At 47.7% G+C, this 20784-nt stretch overlaps 2 protein-coding genes across 4 annotated transcripts in view; one reads left to right on the forward strand and one right to left on the reverse strand.

Annotated features, from left to right (window-relative positions):
- Positions 1-3406: 3406 nt before the first annotated feature.
- On the reverse strand, positions 3407-10868 carry TIMM21 (translocase of inner mitochondrial membrane 21). Its single transcript, XM_032422883.1, has 6 exons — positions 9772-10868; positions 7191-7253; positions 6995-7092; positions 5091-5164; positions 4899-5004; positions 3407-4794 (listed from the first exon to the last, which is right to left on the reverse strand). The coding sequence occupies exons 1-6, from the start codon at positions 10067-10069 to the stop codon at positions 4699-4701; spliced, it is 735 nt and encodes a 244-aa protein (XP_032278774.1). The 5' UTR covers positions 10070-10868; the 3' UTR covers positions 3407-4698.
- Positions 10869-10985: 117 nt separating this feature from the next.
- The window catches only part of FBXO15 (F-box protein 15), a 74928-nt gene continuing 65129 nt past the window's right edge, over positions 10986-20784 (forward strand). For all 3 annotated transcript variants that reach the window (XM_032422882.1, XM_032422881.1, XM_032422880.1), the window contains exons 1-2: positions 10986-11131; positions 18178-18291. In XM_032422882.1, the coding sequence (XP_032278773.1) occupies positions 11013-11131; positions 18178-18291 (233 nt within the window). In that variant the 5' untranslated portion in view covers positions 10986-11012. The remainder of the gene's footprint in view (positions 11132-18177; positions 18292-20784) is intronic.

Below are 20784 nucleotides of genomic sequence, written 5' to 3' on the forward strand. Positions count from 1 at the left end.
GGGGGCTGAACAGGGTGGCTCGAACAGACAAGAGGCTGGTCCTGAGGGAAGGAGCCGTGTGGGGAGTCGGGGAGACTCAGACAGAGCTGGTTTTAGGGGAGGGCAGGAACTAGGGGCACAGACGGTGGTTTAGGAGATGATTCTGACCTCCCAGCTGACGGCAGCTTGGGGCACCTACCACGGCAAGGGGGCCGTGGGGACAGGGGTAGGAAATGGATTCAAAAGTAAGGGGGAAGGGGCGCCTGGGCAGCTCAGTCGGTTAAGCATCTGACTCTTGATTTCGGCTCAGGTCATGATCTCGGGGTCCTGGGACCGAGTCCAGTGTCGTGCTCCCTGCTCAGCGTGGAGTCCACCTGAGATTCTCCCCCTTTCCGCTGTCCCTCCCCCTGCTCACACACACAGTCTCTCTCTCAAATAAATAAAAACCTTTAAAAAAAAAAACAAAAACTAAGGAGGAAGAACAGATACGTAGCCAAACTTGTAACATCAGATACAATTCAGGATACAGAGAGGACAACAGTGAAAGGTATTACAGTGGGGAAGAACAGAAAAGAGGGTTTTCGTGTATCTGCTAGTGCCTGGAGTTTGGGGAGACTCCAGGATTCAGGGTAACCAGGTAAGTCGAATCGAAGGCTGAGACTAGGCTGAAGGACCCACTCAGGCCTGGAACACAGGCCCGGTGGGGGAAGTGGTCTCAAGTTTCCATCCTGAAATGTTTGACTGGCGCAGATAAAAGTTATCACCTGCACGCAGGGGTGGGCTTCAAGGCCCCCACGTCTTAGGCAGTTTTCGGAGTCTCCTGTAAGAAAGGGAATACCCAGTGTAGGGCTGGGCCTTGGGGTCTGTGACAGTGAGGGACCCCGCACTTAATTAAGCTTCGTTGCCACCTGCGTGAATTTGCCCGCGTGTGGCGGCAGCTGAACAGCAGGACAGCAGCGTGAACAGCCCCGGCCGCAGCGCCCAGCCTGAGCTCCTGCCCGTGAGCAGCCCCACGAGGCTCCCCTCCCGCCCCCCAGACGGGGACTGATCTTCCTCGCACCTCTTTACGGGATTTGCCATGTAGGGGTGCATCACCAAGCAGTAAGTTTATTTGAGTGTTTCTAGACTTCATAAAAATGATGTCAACATGCACGTTAGTATTTTGCAACTTGCCTTGTTTTGCTCAAAGTATCTGTGAGTATCCTGTGTGCCGAGGTATGTAGCTGCGTGGGTCCCTTTTCTTTCACACTGTCTAGATACAGGGGGTCCCCGCCTCGCTTGGCCCCTGACCTGTGCCACGAGGGCCTCCGCTCCCGGGGCCCAGGTGTCTTAGTCGGTCTGGGCTGCTCTAAGAAGATGCCGCAGACCGGGCGGCTTAGAGACAGCCAGACCCTTACTGCTCACCTCTCTGCAGGCTGGGAGTCTGAGGTCAGGGGCCGCAGGGCCCAGGGAGGGCTGTCTTCTGGGCCGCGGGCTTCTTGCTGTGTCCTCACACGGTGGAAGGCTTCAGGGAGCTCTCTGGGGGCTTTTGTAAGAACACTAACCCTATTCATGGGACCCACGCCCTCACAGCCTAGTTGCCTCCCAAAGGCCCCACGGCCTAACCCCATCACCTCCGGGGGTTACGATATCAACGTATGAAATTTGGGGGACACACAAGCATTCAGACCATAACACATGGTGACTGAAGTTGTGTATCACAGTGTCTTTCTTCAGGCTTCCGTCCAAACTTGCAGTCATTTGCTCTTACTCTCAGTTATGGGTGTGTGCGCTGAGGTGCTCTGGATGCCTAGTGGGAGGAAGGCCTGAGTAGGGGACGTTCGGCGTTTCCCACTTTTCTGAACAGTACAGAGCGAGCTCCCCAGCAGGTGCCACAAAGTGTTTACCGATCTGGCAGATGGAAACCAGTGACCCATGCGGCATGTTCTTGAGCGAGGCTGAAGGTATTCTCCCAAGCTCATCAGCTCCCCGTGTCTCTTCACTGGTCGCTGTTCTAGGAGGGCGCCTACCTTCACACTAGGTGGCTGCTTCTTGCTCACTGGTTGTTGGAGTTCGTTGTAAGGAATCCTTTCTTTGCTATATGGGCTGTAAAGTGTTCTCATTAGTGGCTTACTTTTTTTTTTTTCTGATTAGGTTTTTTTTTTTTTAAGATTTTATTTATTTAAAGACAGAGTGCGAGTTGGGGGAGGAACAGAGGGAGAGGGACAAGCAGACTCCGTGCTAAGCGCAGAACCTGACGTGGGGCTTGATCCCAGGACCCTGAGATCATGACCTGAGCCAAAATCAAGAGTCGGACGCTCAACCGACTGAGCCACCCAGGTGCTCCTCTGATTAGGTTCTGAATCGTAAGATCAATCTTTTTCTTCATGGTTTCTAATTTTGTCTTACGAAGTCCTTCCCACAAATGTCACAGATGATGTACGTTGTAAAGTGTTAATCTACGTGGAATGGGGGCTTGTGTGGCGTGGGCCAGGGATCCCACTCCCTTGCTTCCCCCCCGGGTACCGGATGCCCCGGCAGAAGCGCATCCTTTCTGGCGTGTCACGGGCCTCTGTGCGGTGCAGGTGTGTCTGGGCCGGGGCTGCACGGGAGGCTCGCTGCACGGCTCCAGGCCCCTTTCCCGTGAGCGCTGCCCCTGGGCAGGCGAGGCCCTTCCGGATCTTCTATAAGACGCTCACAGTCTGTCCGAGAGACAAGCCCGCTCTCCCGCAGCGCCGCGGCCTCACGCCTCGGACCCGAGCGGCTGCCTGCTCCGTTCTGTCCCTGTGACCGCGGGTCTCAGGTCTGTGCCGCCTGCCGTTTCACACACGTTCTGGGGCTGATCTCACCCTGGCCCCGACTCCCTGGTCAGTCTCCTCTCTCGTCCTTCGGAGGCTATTCCGAACCTCATCCCCCTCTCCAAGTCCCAACCCCACTTTGAGCATTTTCTTGGCTGATGACATACCCAGGCCGGGGATGCCTCCAAACTTGTCACACGCACAGACCCCTGCCTCCCTCCAGTTTGCTGAATCCAGTCCCCTGGGACATTGCTCTCATGTCCCCTTTCTTCCCTGCATTTCAGTGTCTCCTTCTTTGCCTTCTTTTCTTTTGCATGCCCCCAAATTTCTTTCATCTTTAACAACCCAAGAAAAATAAAAGACAGAACAAGTTCAAAATTCAAAGCGGAGACACATGAATCCTTAGCGTCTGTTAACCATGATAGGGGATGGGGGGATTGCGAGGTGGGGTGCCCTCCCCACTCGGCCCCTGCGTGCTGCACCGGACAACTCACCCCGTCAGCTTCGGCTGCTTCCTCCCTGCAGGGCTCTCCGACCTCCTTCTCTAGGCCAGAGAGCACTCGGAGCTCCAGATTCGACTGTCCTGTTGCTTCCAGACCAGCCACCTGGCTGACTCAGGTGCTCGTTAAGCTAGATGCACAACTTACTATCTCCGCTCCCTTCCTGAACTTACTATGATCACTCCAGGGGGACCTGAGAGCTATTCTGGGCCACTCCCTCTACAACCACTTGGCTGCAGAGTCCTGTTCTCCTACCCGCTAAACATGTCTCCATGGTAGCACCTTCTCCAGCTTCACTGTGTCGTCTGAACTGTCCGGTATTCACGCTGGCCTCTTCCCCGGCTCTCATTCTTCACACAGCCACCAGTTCTCTTTCTAAACTAGAGACACGGTCACTTCCACTCCTGCTCGTTTCTGATGTTCTCTATTGCTACTGGAGAAAAGTCTTAACGCTGTTGTCACATGATGTACCAGGCCCTCCGCACACCCGTGCCCCACAGATAAGGACATTTCTAGATCTCTCCCAGTGCACGGGCACTTCACAGTCATGACTACACTCTTGTGAGGGTCACTTTTCTCTAGAACGCCCGTCAATGCTTGAGTTGAAACAGAGTTGTCATCTCCCAGAGTCATTCTAACATACTTGCACCACGCTCACTGGTCTCCATGCTCCTCTGGCAGTTGGGAGGTGTGCCCCTTCTAAAGGGCGTGGGGGCACTCCATGATGCAGTCTGTGGTCGGATGCTTGCACCTGTCCTCTCGTTGTCGTACTAACCAGCCAGGACGGCGAGGTCTGATGCGCACCTGAGGGCCCAGTCCCCGCGACCAGCGGGTGTGGGCTTCTCCCACTGCACAGTGCCCACTCACCGAGGACGAAGTACGAGATACACTACGTTACTACAGCCTCCACAGGCATCGTGGAGTATGTTTATCATGTGCACTTGTCATCTGAACTTCCTACGGTCCTCAAACGTTTTCACGTGTTCAAGGCAGATTCCGAAGTCTATGGAAACAAGCGGCTTCTGACATCTTTTTGTTAGTTTTGACTTTATTTCACAGATTTTATACAGTTATACAACATAAAAGCAGAAAATAGTCAACTCTTTTCTCTTATTTACATGGTGTAAAATTTTTAATTAAGAAACATTTCTTATCATGAAAGAGGATATTAACTAGAGCAGAAATACCGTCCATGATCGATTCAGAGATAGCATAAACTACGTTCTACTTCATGATTTTGCCCTCTACAAGAGAACCTCCAGTTCACTGTGTTTAAATGCAATGACTACCCACTTGCATTCACTTTTCTGCGCTACACACTCTGTCCTGTCTCATTCTACAGACTCGGGAGGAGCAGGGAAGAGCAGGGAAGAGCAGGGCTGGGGGTCCACACCACGCCACATCTGCCCAGAAGCCGTGCTTGCCGGGGTTCTGCAATCACCTCAGGATCGATTATCTTCAATGACAATAGTTCTTCTAGGGTAGGGCTCAAGTTCAACAAATATATATCGAAATTCATACTCGCCACTTTCTGGGTTCTGGAAAACAAACATATTTCCAGGTGTAACTTTTGTCCCCAGGGCTTACGTCCCGCTGCCCCAGAGCCCTCGGTCCCCACCCAGTCCCCACCCAGTCCCCACACCTCCTTCACTTCAAGATGCACTGTTCCTTGCTTCCCAGGCTCAGAGCCCTGGATGTAGAACTTCACGCGCATGTGTTTCAGCCCATCCTTTACATATTCAATAAAACTGTCAAGAAAACGAAAGAGCACAGCCTCAATTCCTGTCATTTAAAAATGACCCCGAGCTTTTGGAACGCACGTGAAGCGCGGTACCTGACATGCTGCCTCCGCCCGCGGCGTGTCGCCTCCCCGTAGCCCTTCACGGGCTCGCCGAACACACTGATGACCTGTGGGACAGACGCAGCGCGGGACTGGGTAAGGCCTCCACCTTTCACGCTTCCCAGAGAAATATTTTCTGACAAATCAAGTGATTTTTTTAAGAAAACAAATCATTAAGCCTGGGACCCTTTCAAAATGACAACTCCCAACGATGAAAAACCTGCTTCCACAAGTACGTCTTTTGTGCAGACACTTTAGTCCGTGACTCCGTGGTGTGACCCATGGCTTCACGACAGGTGTTCCTACTTCCCACAAAAACCAGGCACAACAAAGTGGGCAAACGTTTAAACACACATTTGAATATTTTTAGTGAAATGTATCTCATGGGGTCTAATACTCAAAGGTACAAGAACGAGACAATTTTTTGAGTCACTAAAGACAGTAAAAGATAACGAGTACAGGTTTCTCCAGCTATCCAAAAGTTCACTTCATGACTTCACTCTAAAGATCCTACATTAGTACCTGTTTGCTAACTGAACAAAATCCAAAGGCCTCTTGCTTTCAGGAAATGGTGGCTGTGCCCTTGCTTCACGCCCCTGACTTAAAAGAGAGCTTTCACACGAGTGCGCCACTTTCAGATACCGGGGGAAGCCTGCAATAATCACCTCAGATCGAGAGGTATGAAACCAGGATTCCTAACAGGAAAACTGACAATGACATGGAAATGTAGTTCCTCTTGAATTTAAAATGCAAGTACTTTGGAGCCTTTCCAAAAAAAAGAACTGTAACTGGAACCTTCCTTATTCCCTGCTCATTTCCCACATACTCAGAGATGTGTCTCCCTGCCTCCTCCTCCATGGTTCTCACCGACGGCCCAGAGTCCAATGGTAAGAAATCCACAGATGTAAAGAGCAAGGTGCCTGAGGTCTCCTCCCTGACAGGACTGGAGAAACAGGTGGAGCAAGCGGAGGTGAGGCCCCAGGGAAACCAGTCAGGGCACCTGCTCCTAGGGCACCTGCAGCTTCATACCTCGCCCGTCACGGGGTGGTGCATGTTGTTTCTCACACACCTGGGTATGTGTGAGAAGCTGCCCTGATAGTTTTTGGTGCTATCTGCTGTTTTCCTTCGAGGTACAAAGATTAAGATTTCAGTGGGTAATATGTTTCCACGCTGCAGCCTTCCACCCAGGGAGCAGGAACTCTTGGCGCTACAATGGCTGCGCTATTTGTGACCGGAAGGCATCGTGGAAAGCCTTCCTTATGGCAGGACCCCTAACAGAACGCGGGCAACTTTTCCACACGTCAGCCTCCTTCCGGGGAATGCTGTGCTCAACACATAAGCTTTGGAGTCACACAAACTTGGGCTCAGGTCCTGGCTGTCCCGCTTACAGCTCAGCAATCTCAGCAATACCTAATCTCTGAAGTGTCGGCCTCCCGTTCTGCAAACGGGACAGTCGCAGTATTTAACACAAATGGCTTCTGTGAGCGCCAAGAAGGACGAGGCACTGAGTGGAGGGCCTGGTGCATAATGTGCCTTCAGCGAGTGTCAATAATTACTATTATGATCACGAGCTCACGGATCAGGTTTTTACAGGGCTAGAAACTTACCACAAGAGTTTAATACTCTGGCAAGGTCTAAGCATTTAGTATCTACGAAAACAAGTGACTCTCTTGTATAATTAGGATGAAAACACCGCTACACAGACCTTTGGGGGGGTTCTAAAGCATTTCAAGTACAGAACAGAGAGCTAATAACATAATCACAATCCAGCCATATGACTTTATCATCATATAAACATCACTACTCGCAGAACCAATATGTGTGTTCTGGCTCCCCCCCACCCCCCGGCATTTTTTCCCCATCTTCAGAGTGTGTGTGATTCCATCTGGAAGACTAACCTCAGGGTGTGATCTGCATTTTTCTAAGGCTTTCCCATAGATCTTATTAGGGCTTGATGAAGAAAAAAGTTCTTTGAAAACTGTGTAAAACAAGCCACCTGCAAATTATAGAAAAAGAAGATGAAGCAAAGCAAGAGCAAGACAAATGTTAAGTTAAAAGATTTTAGGAGTAGGTATTGTACTTGCTGTGATCAACCTGTGATGCTGATTCCAAAAAGCACCACTATCAAATAGGTAAAATCTCTTCCAGCTTCTTTCACTGTAGAGAGAAAACATGGCTCAGTTAGACGTGTGCCTGACAGGCGGGAGCGCTCGCGGCTTCAGCACTTCCAGTGGGGGACACGTGGACTCGGGACCCCATGTGGGTGGGGGTCTGCGTGTGCTCTGGGGAGGCTGCTCCCAAGCCCGTGAATCAGAACCACCTGAAGAAGGTTTTCAAAAGAACCTCAGTAGAGTTCTGGGCCAGGGAATCCGTACTTTACTTAGTATTACAATTTTAATACCTCTTTACTTTCTAAGACGAAGAAACACTTGACCAAGTGATCCAGGCCCCCGGCGTGAAAACACGATACAGACTGGGCAGCGCCGGGCACATTCTGCTGCTCACAGGCCAAGTGTTTGCTTTGTCAACTGCGGTCCAAGGGATCAAAACAGGCCTCAACTCTGACAGTCACTTCCCACCCTGCCACCCCCACCCCCCACTGGCTGCGCACACAGTACAAACAGAATGGAATTTAGAACAGAAATTTGCTTGGCCAGACAGATTTGTGAAGCGAATAAACTTAGAAAATGAAGAACCTGCCCAGATCCGGCATCTCTACTGAGAAGGAGCAGCAGGGTTTGTGGGAACATGACACACAACAGCGCACGTGTACGGCCTCGCTTAGGATCTGTTAGGTCTCCCATTTGTTATCACCTCGTTTTAAGGGACCCGGACCTTCTGGGTTTTGGCTGTCCTGGACAGTAACCACACACCACACATGGCTATTTGAGTTTAATTTTACCATTAAGTTAACTTAAAATTAAGTAAACACTCAGTTCCTCAATCACACTAGCAACACTTCAAGTGCCGAACGGCCGCGTGTGGCTAGTGGCTCCCATACAGAGACCGCACACACACAGAACATGTCCATCACTGCGTCGTTTTATTTGGACAACACTGTTGTGGACATTCTGCAAAACATCCCATTTGTCCATTCTATTTATGCCATCGTATTAGAGCCCAAAGTGACAGGGGGCATGTGTGTCGGGAAGCTTGGTAAACACATGTACTCCAAGTGTGGGGGGGATGAGCCCAGAAAGCAGATCCAGGGTTCACCGGCCACATATGCAAAACTCTCAGGGGTACACTGCATGGGGCATGCTAAGACACCCCATCCCAAATCAAAGAAACTACTGCATCCCGTTCCACGATGTGACAGGCCCCTGTCCTCTGCGGGCAGCGTATCCCACATGTGGGAGTACTGCTCCCACTCATCACTGAGTCACCAGGAAGGCTGTCGCCTCTGAACGGGGTCCGGGTGAGGACAGGACTCTGCAGTAGGACCCATGTGCAGCGTGAGCAGCGCCGCTGCTGGAGCCGGACGACCTCACAGACGCTGTGACCTCTGTGCCTCTGCCCTCTGCCCACAGGCTGTTCACTCGTGCTGGACTTCCAGTCATCCCTCACAACCCCGTCCAGGCTACTATGAATGAATGATGTGTGTTTTACATATTCAGCAGATTGCACAACAACTGACAGCATACCATTTTTTTTTGGTTGTTAATGTTGTTAAAAACTCTACGTATTGAAATGACATAGAGCAAAACATTAACAACAGTCACCTTTGCATGGTATAATCAGGAATGTCTCAACCGTCTGCTTCCTTTTTACTTGTTTTTTCTACAGATTACTTGTGAAATGAAGAAATAAACAACTGACTTTTCCTGACAGAGCTACATTTTTGCCTTTCCCATTATCTATGTTCTTTCTATTACTGCCCGTGTCACCTGGAGATAAAGGCTGTTCTGAACACCTTTAATTCTGCAGCACGAAGAGTCCATCTCCACATTCGGGCACAGCGGTCATTCAAGAGCAGTGCTGGGCGGACCTGCCTGAGCCAGCGCAGACGGGCTGTGCCTCAGTAATGCCCACTCACTCCGCCGTTACTCTGTGCCTGTCTCACGCTCGCGGTACTCTCTCCGCAGCACGATTACTGTGTTCTCCCTGTCCCACACTCCGTACCTACCTTCTTCTCCATTAAGTGCTCATCCATTTGTCACAGGAATTCCCTGGCACACCCATTAGCATCTGTGCGAGGGTCAAGCACAGAGAAAGGGGAAGCTCAAGAAATACTCGCGAATGGTGGTTCTAAAGAGCCCTCACGCGGCTCTTAGGAAACTGAGATCAGGAAAATGTGGTTTTAATTTTCAGTTGTGTGAAACTGGGGAAGTGTGCCTCATACATAGTTTTAATGTCTGAGGGCGGGAACAGGAAACTCCACGGAGATAAAATGACATCTGTGAAATCTACTTATTATAAACTTTTAAACAGTGGTTAAGTTTTATACCGCTCCACACTAGAACTGATAAAGTTGAGAGAAGTTTTCTAGACATAACTCAACAAAGTTATGTAAAAATCAACTCTGAAATCTGAGCTCACGTCTGTGAAGAACACTGTAGTCTATGTTCTCACACCCTGACCTGGGTTGAGCTGTTTCCTATCTTCAGCACTGAACCCGGGGGAAGCACCGGGCAGCCCTCGTCACGTCTGCGGCAAGACTGATCACGCCCGTTACCTTTCTGTGACGTCGACACGCCGGTTTCCCCTCGCTGAGCGTGCACAGACACCTGTTTGCTGCCGTCGTCCCCTCCCCGCTGGGCGCTCTGCCCCTGCGTCCAGAGGGCTTTCCGGGGGACTCCAAGGATACACTTGGGTTGCACCGTTTTCTCTCGCTCTTGCACACCCCAGCTCAAGCTGGGCGCAGTCCTCAGGCGAGCTTTGTTAAGCACCAAGTGTGGCGGGAACAAGCGCTTCCCCGACGACCTGCGCAGCTTCTCCGCACACTGTGCGGCTCGTAAGAAAGTACAGATCATGATCACAGAAACCTGCTCCGCTTTGCAAAGGTGCCAACTACGAAGAGCAAAGCTTCACTGCCCAATACACACCAGCCGGAGTGTACTCAGGGCTACACATTCACAAGGGTGATTCTGCACGGCGTGTTCGGCGAAAACGTTAGCTCACGAAAGAAGCTGCGTCCACTCCCTCTTCCCTTCCATGCTCTTTTTACTCGAATTAAAGTGCTTTAATTACCTCCCGTACCTACGTTCACTCACTACCCGCCATACCTCTGCAAAGTAACCTGGGAAACCTCGAGGAGTCCTGGGAATAGTAGTTCGACGCCCTCACTCTTCACAGAGCTACCGCAGCAGGAAAGGCACCAGGACTACATTTCCCACAGTGCAAGGCGGCCAGAGAGCGTGTCCCTTCCGCTAACTTCGAGAGTTCCCCGCGCCTGCGCTGCACGTATTTGGTGCCGCAGGGGTGGGCGGAGTGATCCCGCAACTGACAAAAATCAAATTAGGAATTATAAGCTGGGTGTTCTTGTGGACTCTCAGAGAGGACTGTAAACTGGGAATTCTCGGTCTAATTGTGGCTTTGCCCTTCCTCATGGGCAAATGATGTAGCCTTTGCGTTTCAGTTTCTCCCCAAGGAAACCGGACAGGAAGCAGCACAAACTTCCCTAGAGCCAGCAGGGGGGAGGGACGAGGCCGCCGCAGTGCCCAACGCCAGTGGCCGAAACTCAGTGGCCCGCTTGCCACGCGGCGTCCTCAGCTTCAGGCCGTGGGGCGTGGGAAGAAGCAGGGCCCCAGAAGTTTCTAGAACAGCTCCTGGGGCCGGCGGAAAGGCGGTGTCGCCCCTCGCCCCGCCCCTACGCACAGGCGCCGGCGAGGGCGTCGGCGTCGAGTGGGCGTGGCGGGGGCGGTGCGCTCCTCCCTCGGGCCACCGCTCCGCCTCCGGCGCTCCCGCCGGGTCTCCATGGCGACGGGACGCGGCCGGCTCCTGCAGCAGCTTTGGCGCGGCCTCCAGGCGCTGCGTTTGCCGCCCGGCGGCGCCGGCGCGGCCCCGGGGACTGACGGGGAGGCCGCCGGGTTCAGGTGACTGGGGGCCGCGGGTCGGGTCAGTACCCCGCCACCCTTCCCCCTCTATTTTCGTTCGTCGGCCCGGCGCGGTGTGTTGCTCGCGGCTCTTAGTGCAGGAGAGGTCTGAAGAATGGCGGGAGGAAATTTCCTCAACTTGGAAACGCGCAGTTACCCCCAGTCCTGACACAAGTATCCTAGCTTCCCGGGGAACAGTCTTCCTCCTTCCCTTCATTCAGTTCTAGGCACTGTGGGGAACTGGGAACCCTGGGGCACGCGTCGCTGCGCTCCGCCGCGCGGATGAGTTCCACCTGTGAGGGCAGGTGCCTATCCCAGGTCTGCACCTGCAGCCTTGGAGAGGGCGCTCGTCCAGAACGCGTCCCCCAAGCTCCTTGTTTCTTCTGGGGCCGGAAGTCACCTTTCGTCCTCTCTATGAGTTTGTAAGTTAGGAAAGTAGAATCTACTTTTGAGAAGGTTACCAATTTTCTTTTCCCGCCCATGGTTGGTGAATGCAAGACACAACCCCTAAGCAGATAATTCTGGTGGGTGGGGTGGTCTGGGAGCGTGCTTTCTCGGGGCAGAGTTTCTGCACTTCCAACTTCGAGGCCTCCTCTGCATTTTCTTTTCTTTTCTTTTGGAGAGAGAGAGAGAGAGAGAGAGGGAGGTGGGGAAGGCAGAAGGAGAGCGAGAGAGAGAATCTTAAGCAGGCTCGTCGCCCAGGGCGGAGTCCCACCCTGGAGCTCAAGCTCGCAACCCTGAGATCATGGCTCAAGCTGAAACCGAGAGTTGGCTGCTTAGCAACTGAGCCACCCAGGCGGCCGGTTTCTAAGCAAACTCTGAAGGGATGCCTATTGATAGCCACCCGTTCGTGTTCATCCCTAATCCCCTTCTGCCTGCCTTCCTGAGGAAGTGCTGGGCTTGTGTTCTTGTCCCGGTGTCTAGAGACCCATCTCCTACATTTCTCTTGGGCACCCTGGTTCTGAAGGGTGGTCCTCTTCTACAGTGAGAGAAGGCAACTTTGAGGAGATGGGGAAGGGGCAGGGAGCAGGAGGCTGCAGGTACATTCCAAAAGGATCTTTAGCTTAACTCCAAGGGTAATGGTTCAGGTTCATTTCATAGTGAATGATCCAGTCTGTTAGAGGTATCAATGTGCTATCATGGTACCTTATTAGATTCTTCTCGTTTTATGGTGAGTGGTTCCTAGCTTTAGACGCATCATCCCAATTGGTTCGCCAAGTGGAGGGACAATACAAAGAACAATTTGCATTCTTGAGGAGTCTTTTTGCTTGCAAGTCCTCATGATTTGTAAGATAGGAAAGCTCATTCGTATTATGCCTTCTAACAAACCAAATGTCTATGTTTATTTATAAAATACGATTCTGTTATTTAACAGTTCAAGAACTTGAATTACTTTTTGTTTTCCCGAATCTCCAGGATGTTGTCCCATGTCATGCTAGGGTCCATTACCCACTTACCCTGTTTTCGGAAGTGGTGCTCTGCACCTTAGTATTATGGTAATAGTTGGTTCTTGAGAATAGCGGCAATGCTAGACATGCACCACAAGCCTCGTGAGAACTACAATGGTGACAGTGTCTTCAAAACTTCTGTAGGAGAGAAACGGTGGCATTTAAATTGGAGCCTCGAACTTTAAATCAATTTGCCACGATTCCTAAAATTAGCCTTTATATAGAGAGCTCTGTCAGTGGGGAGCAGAATGATTTTTATGTGATGAATCTTCTATTACTTTGTAAGTTGAGCGAACTTCTTGGTGATGACGTACTTAGAGTGCCTGGCATGGGAGCCCGCATGTCAGCCTGTGATTTGGTGAGGTCTGCATTCCTTATGGGAAAGAAAAATCAGCTGCCAAGAATGATTGCAGATGGTCTAAGTAGGTGGCGATTTTTATTGTCTCACTGCGGAAAAATTAGATTTTAATAAGGAATCAGCTACCTTTTTAATGAAAAAATGTGAACATGTGTAAATGTCATAAACTGTGAGAAAAATAGCAGAAAGGATATCAGGTTGGCTTAATTTCTACTTGATCTAGTTTCTTTGGTTTATCAAATATCAAAAATCAGGGACAGAAGGTAATTTTTTCTTTTTTTTTAAGAAGGTAAATTTTTAAAATATTGAATTTATTCAAAGGTATCAGGCAAAATCTATTACTTAAAAACAGTGTTTTAAAACTAAATGTCATCTTACTAATTATGTCAGCTAAGTATGCACTTAATTTTGTAGACATAAATCTACATGAGGACATGCATGGAACTTACTGATTTGTTAATTGTGTGGCCCTTGAAAATGTGCAGTTGGTTTATTTTATGGAGAAATGGAGATGTACTTTCAATAATACCAAAAGCCATACTGATAAGATATAGAATATAATAATGTAATACAGTTGGAAGAGCTCTGGAAGGACAGTCGGGAGATGAAAGTCTCTGGGGCTCTTGGCCTCTATGTTGGGACCTTAAATGAGTCACTGTAAGTGCCTTGTTAGGACTATAGTCTTCTCTGATTTGTGAAATAGGGCTTCATGAGATCTATTTTAATTATGGATAAGTAAAACAGCAAGAGATAGGCTGTACTTCTCAAACAGGTGCCAGTGGGCAGGGAACGCATGGGGCATCCTCCTGATGTGTAAAATTAATGCAGTGGCTTTGGGGAAAATGTTAAGTAATTTAACTGGTAAGTAATATAATACATTTGTACAATAAGACAACCACAGGTAAGTTATCCAGTAGAATGCAACATTTGTATTAATTCTTAAGATCAACTAAGAGACTTCAAAGAACTTTTGAACTTTTGGCTGTGCCCCCAGATTTCAGGGCAGCTGGTCCTCCAGCTGTGTGGATGCCTTTGGAACCACTGTGCCTGCCCTAAAGGATTATGCTATCAAACTGTGAGTCCAAACCTTCTCATGTATGGGATTCTCGTTTTGAAATTAAAACAACAAAAATCCCACAGTTTATTGCATATTCAATATATTAAGTAATACTAGAAAATACATGGAATTCTGGCCCTTCAATTCTTCAGCCCCCATTTAAAAACAACCACCACCCAAAAACCTTGTAATCTTGTAATCCTGTGAATCAGATGTATTACTGGTTAATACTTTGTTGTCTTTCCTTCCAGAACTTTTTCCTTTGTGTGTGTTTACTTTTTCTCTTAAGAGACAAAATCAAAGATAAGATTATGTAGTGTATCCTGAGATAACCTGCTTTTTTCAACTGATATGTTATTAATGTAGCAGGTATTTATTGACTATCTCTATATGCCAGGATGTTGTGGGTGAAGAATCAGGAGTGAACAAAACTTGCGCAAAAGACCTGCGGATGTGGAGCTTACAATTCCAGTGATGTGAACAGAGTAGATAAGTAAGATGTGTAGTGATGGATGGTGATAGGTGCTAAGGAAAAAAATAAGGAGGGGGCCTATAGTGTGTGCATGCGCGTGCGGGGTGTGTGTGTGTGTGTGTGTGTGTGTGTGTGTGTGGAGTATGGGTTGGAGTTTGAGAGAGCGGCGTTGTCAGTGAGATGGTGACATTTGCATGAATACCTGAAGGAGGTGAGGGACCAGCCATGCAGACCTCTGGAAGGCATCATGAGCTCGTTTCTATCTCAGACACTTTCAGCTGTGTTGAAACTGTCCATTTTAATTGGCTGAGCTTTGTTCACTGTGTGGAGCCAGGCTGTTTAACCAGTCCCTGTACTGTCTCTGAAAGTTCGTCAGTGCAAACAACTCTGAGATGGACTTTCTCGAGTCACATTTTTGGGCTCATTTTCTTGCTTTGGGATATATTTTGTACAAGTGAAATTCCTGGCTTAAAAAAATACAAGTGCCTTTTAAGCTCTTGATAAACAGTACCAGATTTGGTTTTCCATACTGTTTATACAAATTTATACTCCCAGCAGTGAATGAGATGTTCTTTATTTGGTCTTTGCCAGTTTCTTAGATTGAAACGGATCGATACAGCATATTAATTTACTTTTCTTTGACTCCCTTGGAAAGGACTTAGGGTGTAATAGACTTTATTTTTTGACACTTTTTGATTGCAGAAATACGTGTGGCAAAAAGCTGTTATCAATTTACTAATGCCTTTTTTTTTAAAGATTTTTTTTAAGATCTAAGAGAGAGAGGGCACAAGCAGGGGGAGGGGCAGGCAGAGGGAGAAGCAGGCTCGCCGCTGAGCAGGGAGCCAGATGCGGGGCTCAGTCCAGGACCCTGAGATCATGACCTGAGCCGAAGGCAGATGCTTAACCAACTGAGCTGCCCAGACATCCCAATTTACTAATGCTTTTAAACGAATGTATATTTGAGGACTCCAGCAGTGTTCATTTAAGTTAAGGAAGCTTTCCTCAGTCTTGACATACAACGTGCGTATACAGACCCCAGACTCCTTGGATGGCCATTCGTACTGGCAGGGGCCCAAGGGTCACTGGCTGGGAAATCCCGGCAGATAGTATTATTTGATGGAGGAGTAATAGAAATGCCTTCTACTTAAAGCTTATGTGTTAGAAACCTCTGTCAACTAAAGATATTTGATCTTTGACTATGTAATACAGATTGGTACAGAATTTACAAGAAGTTAATGACTTAAAATAAGGAGTGCTTTTAAATCATTTAAAAATGTATATGTTTAAAAATTGTGTATTGTGTTGAATGGTGCTCCCCAAATTCGCGTTTACCCAGAACCCTAGGATGTGATTTTATTTGGAAATGGGGTCTTTGCAGATGTAATTAGTTAAGGTGAGGTCACACTGGGTTAGGGTGGATCCTAAACCAAATGTGACTGGCGTCCCTATAAGAAGAGATAGAGACACGCACAGGGAAGATGGCTGGGTAAGATGGAGCAGAGGTTAGAGTTGGTCATCTTAGTTGTCACAAGCTAAGGAACACCAAGGATTGTCAGCAACCACCAGAAGCTGGAAGAGGCAAGAAAGGATTCTTCCCTAGAGACTTTGTGGAGAGAGCATGGCCCTCCCAGCACCTTGACTTTGGACATTTGGCCTCTAGGACTGAGAAAATAAATTTCTGTTGTTTTAAGCCACCTAGTTTGAGTCAGTTTGTTAAAGCAGCCCTAGGACACTAACACAATTAGGAAATTGTATTTCACTTCTCATTACTGTGTTAGAGCCAGGTCAGTGGAGTTGAAGCTTTTCTGTTGTGGAAATCTTTGCTTAAATAATACTTACAACAGAAATACAAAAATCTGTTGTATAGGTGGAGTTCTCTGGATAAAGGGGGAGGGCATGGTAGAGCTTTCCAAATGAGGGTCTCTTCTGCCCGCTGTCCCTCCCCTTCCTGTGCTGCTGGGCACAGACTGGGTACCACTGGTTCTGCCTAACTTCTTTGCATTCCCAAGAACTCACTGGCATGTTGAACGTCTTTTGCTGAAGCGGGCATGGAGAGGCCTGGGTAGCCAGCGTTTCTTACCTCGGTGAATTTGTTACCCTCCAGGATCTGGAAAGGTTTACCATGTCCCTCCTCTCCTAGGTGGAGGTGCCAGCATGCAGATGCTTATCATGACCAGCCATTATGCTGTTTCTGAAGAGGAAAACCTAGAAAGGGAGGACAAACTGATTCTCTGGCTGCTCAGAAGCCCATGGGGAATCATCAGGCAATTTGAGTGCTTGCGGACGTGCACATCGTGGCTGCCCTTTTCCACGGGGTCAGGCTGTGCTGGGTTGTGGGCCATGCGCTCCCTGTGCCTCCTATGGGCGGGGCCGTGCTTGGGATCTAGGACCATCCTCTGTTCAGATCCATCCCTGGGGCTTTCATTCTTCCACTTCCAGAGAGATTATTGCCCTTCCTTCCAACTTCTCGTGACCCTCATTTTGCCCCCAGTTGTTGCCCATATCCTTTTTGATTGTTAGTCCAAGTATATCCAGGGAATCGGCTTGGTAGGAAAAATGGGGGGTGCTAAACTCTTGGTGAACAAAGTACATACTCAGAGCAATGGCATATTGGTGAACTGGGCGTGTGGAACCTATACTCTAGATTTTCGTCACATGCTGGGTGGGAGGCGGGTCAGTAATTGATGTGTGTGTGTGTGTGTGTGTGTGTGTGTGTGTGTGTGTGTGTGTCTGTGTGGTAAAGAAGCAGCTTCCAGGCCTTTCTAAGAGAACTAGCGTATCCACCAGTAGCTCTGTCTGGGAGCTGCTGCCTAGAAACTGAAGGCTGTGGGCTCCATGCCTTCCTGGGTTTCTGGGTAGGTTTCAGATCCCCACCAAGCTGCTGTGGAGCAGTGCTGGTTTTGAGGGCTGATCTTAATAAAAATTTATTTTAGGAACTTCTGAAAAGAACTAACTGCATAAAATATGATACCTTATTTCATTGAATCTTAAAAGCCATTGATTGTAAGATTTACTATTTTTTGTACCACTAAAATAAAAAATAGATGGCCAGTTAAATATATTCCATTGAACGTGAGATACTTAAAATGTGAAAAAAATTGGAGGATGAGTATTTGGTGTTTCTGTGGCTGTGATCGCCAGAGCCAGGGTTGGAGCCAGTTATCATCCCTCAATGACCAGCAAAGTTGTAGATTATGTGAGCAGTTCTGGTTCACAAATCTAAAGTTGTTCTTACTTGATTGAAGCCGTTTTTTGTTAGGTTTCTGCTATTGTTGAAGCTGGCCAGTTGATAACATTTTATTTTTTTCCTTTTCTTCCAGTAAATAAGTTTTATAGCACCTCTTTGATATGTTGACAGCCTATAAAAGCAGATATTTAATCTTATTGTTTACTACACTTGATCTTAGCCAAAAGGCCAGAAGTGATTCATCTTATGTTTAAAACACATTAGAGTAAGTCGAGTTTTCAGGTTTACTTACTCAGGACACATGGTATATTTCAGTCCCTTGGCTGTCCCACCCCACTCCCTACTTCCTTCTTACTTTCCTTCCTTCTTTCTCCTTTCTTTCTCTCCTTCCTTCCTCCTTTCCTTTCCCTTTCCCGAGATGAAATTTTACAATGAGTCATTCTTGGAGTTTATGAACCCTTTATGGTTTTGTAGAGGGGACTGCACAGGTCACCTGTCCTTATAACTTGACTTTTCCATCTTAGTTTCAGAAGGGGGCCAAGCGCCAGGTGTGCGGGAAGGACTACCCTGAAGCAGTGCGCTGGGCGGGGAGGGTGCTGTGAGCAGCCCTCCACTATGCATCCTGTGTCTCTGGAGAGGTGAGTCGCAGTAATTGGCGCTCTTCTGGGGGGCTCTGGGGTGGAGTTCTTAGAGAAAGTTCCAATGCTGTACATACCAAGCTGCTGTTCTGAGCTGAGAATAGAATTGCGTGGGAAGAAAGTACAACATGGAGAGTTTGCTGTGAGTCATCAGCCTGTCACCACTGTCATTATTAGACTAGGTTTATGAAGTGAACTAAAAGTGACAAGTAAATTTTCCTTTTTAAAAAATGTTCTTCAAAATTATTCACGTTCTAGTTGATAAAGACCCTTTAAACAGTGGAAAGGAGATTAAAGTGTGTTCTTCTAAAAGCTCCAGAGGTCTCTGGGTCTCTTAGCTTTCAGTGCTTTGGGAGCCCATTTTGCCCTGGAAAGGTTCTGCAGGATCCTTTTTATGAACCATTTGAAATTGATGCTGAGATGCGTGCGGATTTTTGTTGTGCTGATGCTTCTGGGGCACCAGCTCTCCGCGAAGCGTTGTGTGGCGCCCTGAGCACGTGGGGTCACTGCAGACGTTTACAGCGAGTGAAGCAGGGCTCACATAGTCTGCATATTGCAAAATTCAGATTCAAACATAAGTTACCTGATTGCAAGTTTTGGGCTTTGATACTCTAACTCGGCTAACAGAGTACATGCTTTCAGAGTGTACTGAAAGAAGAAATGAAAAAAGTGTGTGCTGAAAAAAGAAATGAAAACTAAAAAAGGAAGAATTAAGGACAGCAATTTAAGTTATAAACCCTCTAGTCTGAGAACACGATCTGTGATACAATAATCTGATACAGGAAATAGAACGAATATTGATTCAGTTTATCCATCCATCAAATATTCGGGGACCTTCTCTGTACCAGACACTGTGCTCTGACACTTTGAGCTTCTAGGATGGTCCTGCCTCTCACTTGCCCCATCTCCTTCGCCATCCTCCCCCACTTGCGTCCGCTGCAGTATGAAATAATTAGAATCCCACACAAAGTGACCCAATGTGGGTGTGGACAGTGATAGTACTGGCTTTGAGGAAATCTCATGAACAGTACGTAGGAAATGTCTTTGATCTTTACTGTTATAACTATAAAGTGGGGGTTTTCTGCTTTTGATAGAAGTACAGGGAGAGCCCCCCTTTCATTATGTTAGTCTGCTGGGTAGGAGGGTGAACCTCTCTAATGGCCTTTGAATAGGATTTTAGTCCAATCAAATAATTCTTCCTGGGTAAGATTTGCCAGATACCTTTCTGAAATGTTTTCTTTAAGCCCAGCTCTACATTTTTTTGAATTATAATTATTTAAAAAAATAATAACTATGAATTTCTGTGAAACAGTTGAATCAAAATATGAAAACTATGTGCAATGGGTAATCAAAATGGTCACCAACTGTACCATCTCTGTATTAGCAACCTTTTGTCACTAAAAGCATCTAATTTATTGACTCTGAACGTAAGGAATTTCATTTGGCAGGAGGGATTTAATTAATCCCTGAGCAAAACCGCTTGTTTAAACAAGCAGGGAGTCTTTGGTTAAATATCTCTGAAGGATTTGAGTAGGGGTAGCTTCGACTAGTGACACAGATCAGGCAAGTCTTCCATTCATCATCTTTTCTCTGAGGATCTACTTCATTCCTTCTCAGTATTATCAGAATCTTGGGACTGATTATTTCCCTATGGAAACATTTGATAACCTGATTTTTTAATTTTTAATTTTAATTTAAAATTAAAAAATTAAATTAAAAATTTAAAATCGTTAAAATCACAAGTGGAGAATAGGGGCAAGCCATTTTAAATTGGCCAAAGCGTTTTACTGCCTCAGTTCTCTATCCCCGGGCCTCCCCCCGCCCCATCTTCTCTGGCTTACTTTCTTCCAGCCTTAGGTCCAAACGTGCCCAAACGTGCCCATTCCTGACTTCCTCACATTGGTAAGGCTTTCTGGACACGTTCAGATTCTGATAGTTGTTTTGTAAAAGTGTAAGGTCATAGAAATTCATGGGGTATTGAGAATCCAGCTCAGTGTCATTTATTTAGGCAATAAATGAGAAAGGAAAAGAGAGTTCAGAAAATCTTACAGGGCTTGGTGTCTCCTTAAAGCCCCAGAGGAAGGTTTCAAGTGTGAGGACGTGCAGGAAGAGGGTGCATGAGAGTGGTATGGGTTAGGTGAAAAATAAGTGGATAGTTCCTATTCCAGTTCCTTTTTTTTTTTTTTTTTTTTTTTTTGAGGAGGAGGAGGAGGAGGAGGACTCTGTGTTATTTTTTAATGAATAGCTAAGAATGCATTCTTTTTCTCTTACTTCCTTTTATCTCCCCAAAGAATGATGCATACTTTCATGAGGGAGGTGGGGAAATTCTGCCTGTGGATTCACAGTGTGTGAATATGAATAACATGCCAAGGATGTTAGCTTCCCGTAACCTTGGGTCTCTGGATTCGTTTAGGTCATGAGGATTGTGATAGCAGACATTTCAGTTGAGAAACCAGTGGAAGTTAAGGGTACAGTTTGCCTCTCATACAGGAG

This window comes from Phoca vitulina, unplaced genomic scaffold, assembly GCF_004348235.1.
Source record: "Phoca vitulina isolate PV1807 unplaced genomic scaffold, GSC_HSeal_1.0 scaffold27, whole genome shotgun sequence".
Taxonomy (NCBI): domain Eukaryota; kingdom Metazoa; phylum Chordata; class Mammalia; order Carnivora; family Phocidae; genus Phoca; species Phoca vitulina.

What these genes read in the sequence shown, in the direction of transcription:
- TIMM21 (XM_032422883.1), bottom strand. Translation starts at nt 10,069, where the DNA reads ATGATCTGTACTTTCTTACGAGCCGCACAGTGTGCGGAGAAGCTGCGC. An exon ending in AATGCAGATCACACCCTGAG is followed by an intron (nt 5,165 to 6,994) that starts GTTAGTCTTCCA and finishes TCTGTCCCACAG; the next exon opens with GTCATCAGTGTGTTCGGCGA. An exon ending in TGCATCTTGAAGTGAAGGAG is followed by an intron (nt 4,795 to 4,898) that starts GTGTGGGGACTG and finishes TTTGTTTTCCAG; the next exon opens with AACCCAGAAAGTGGCGAGTA.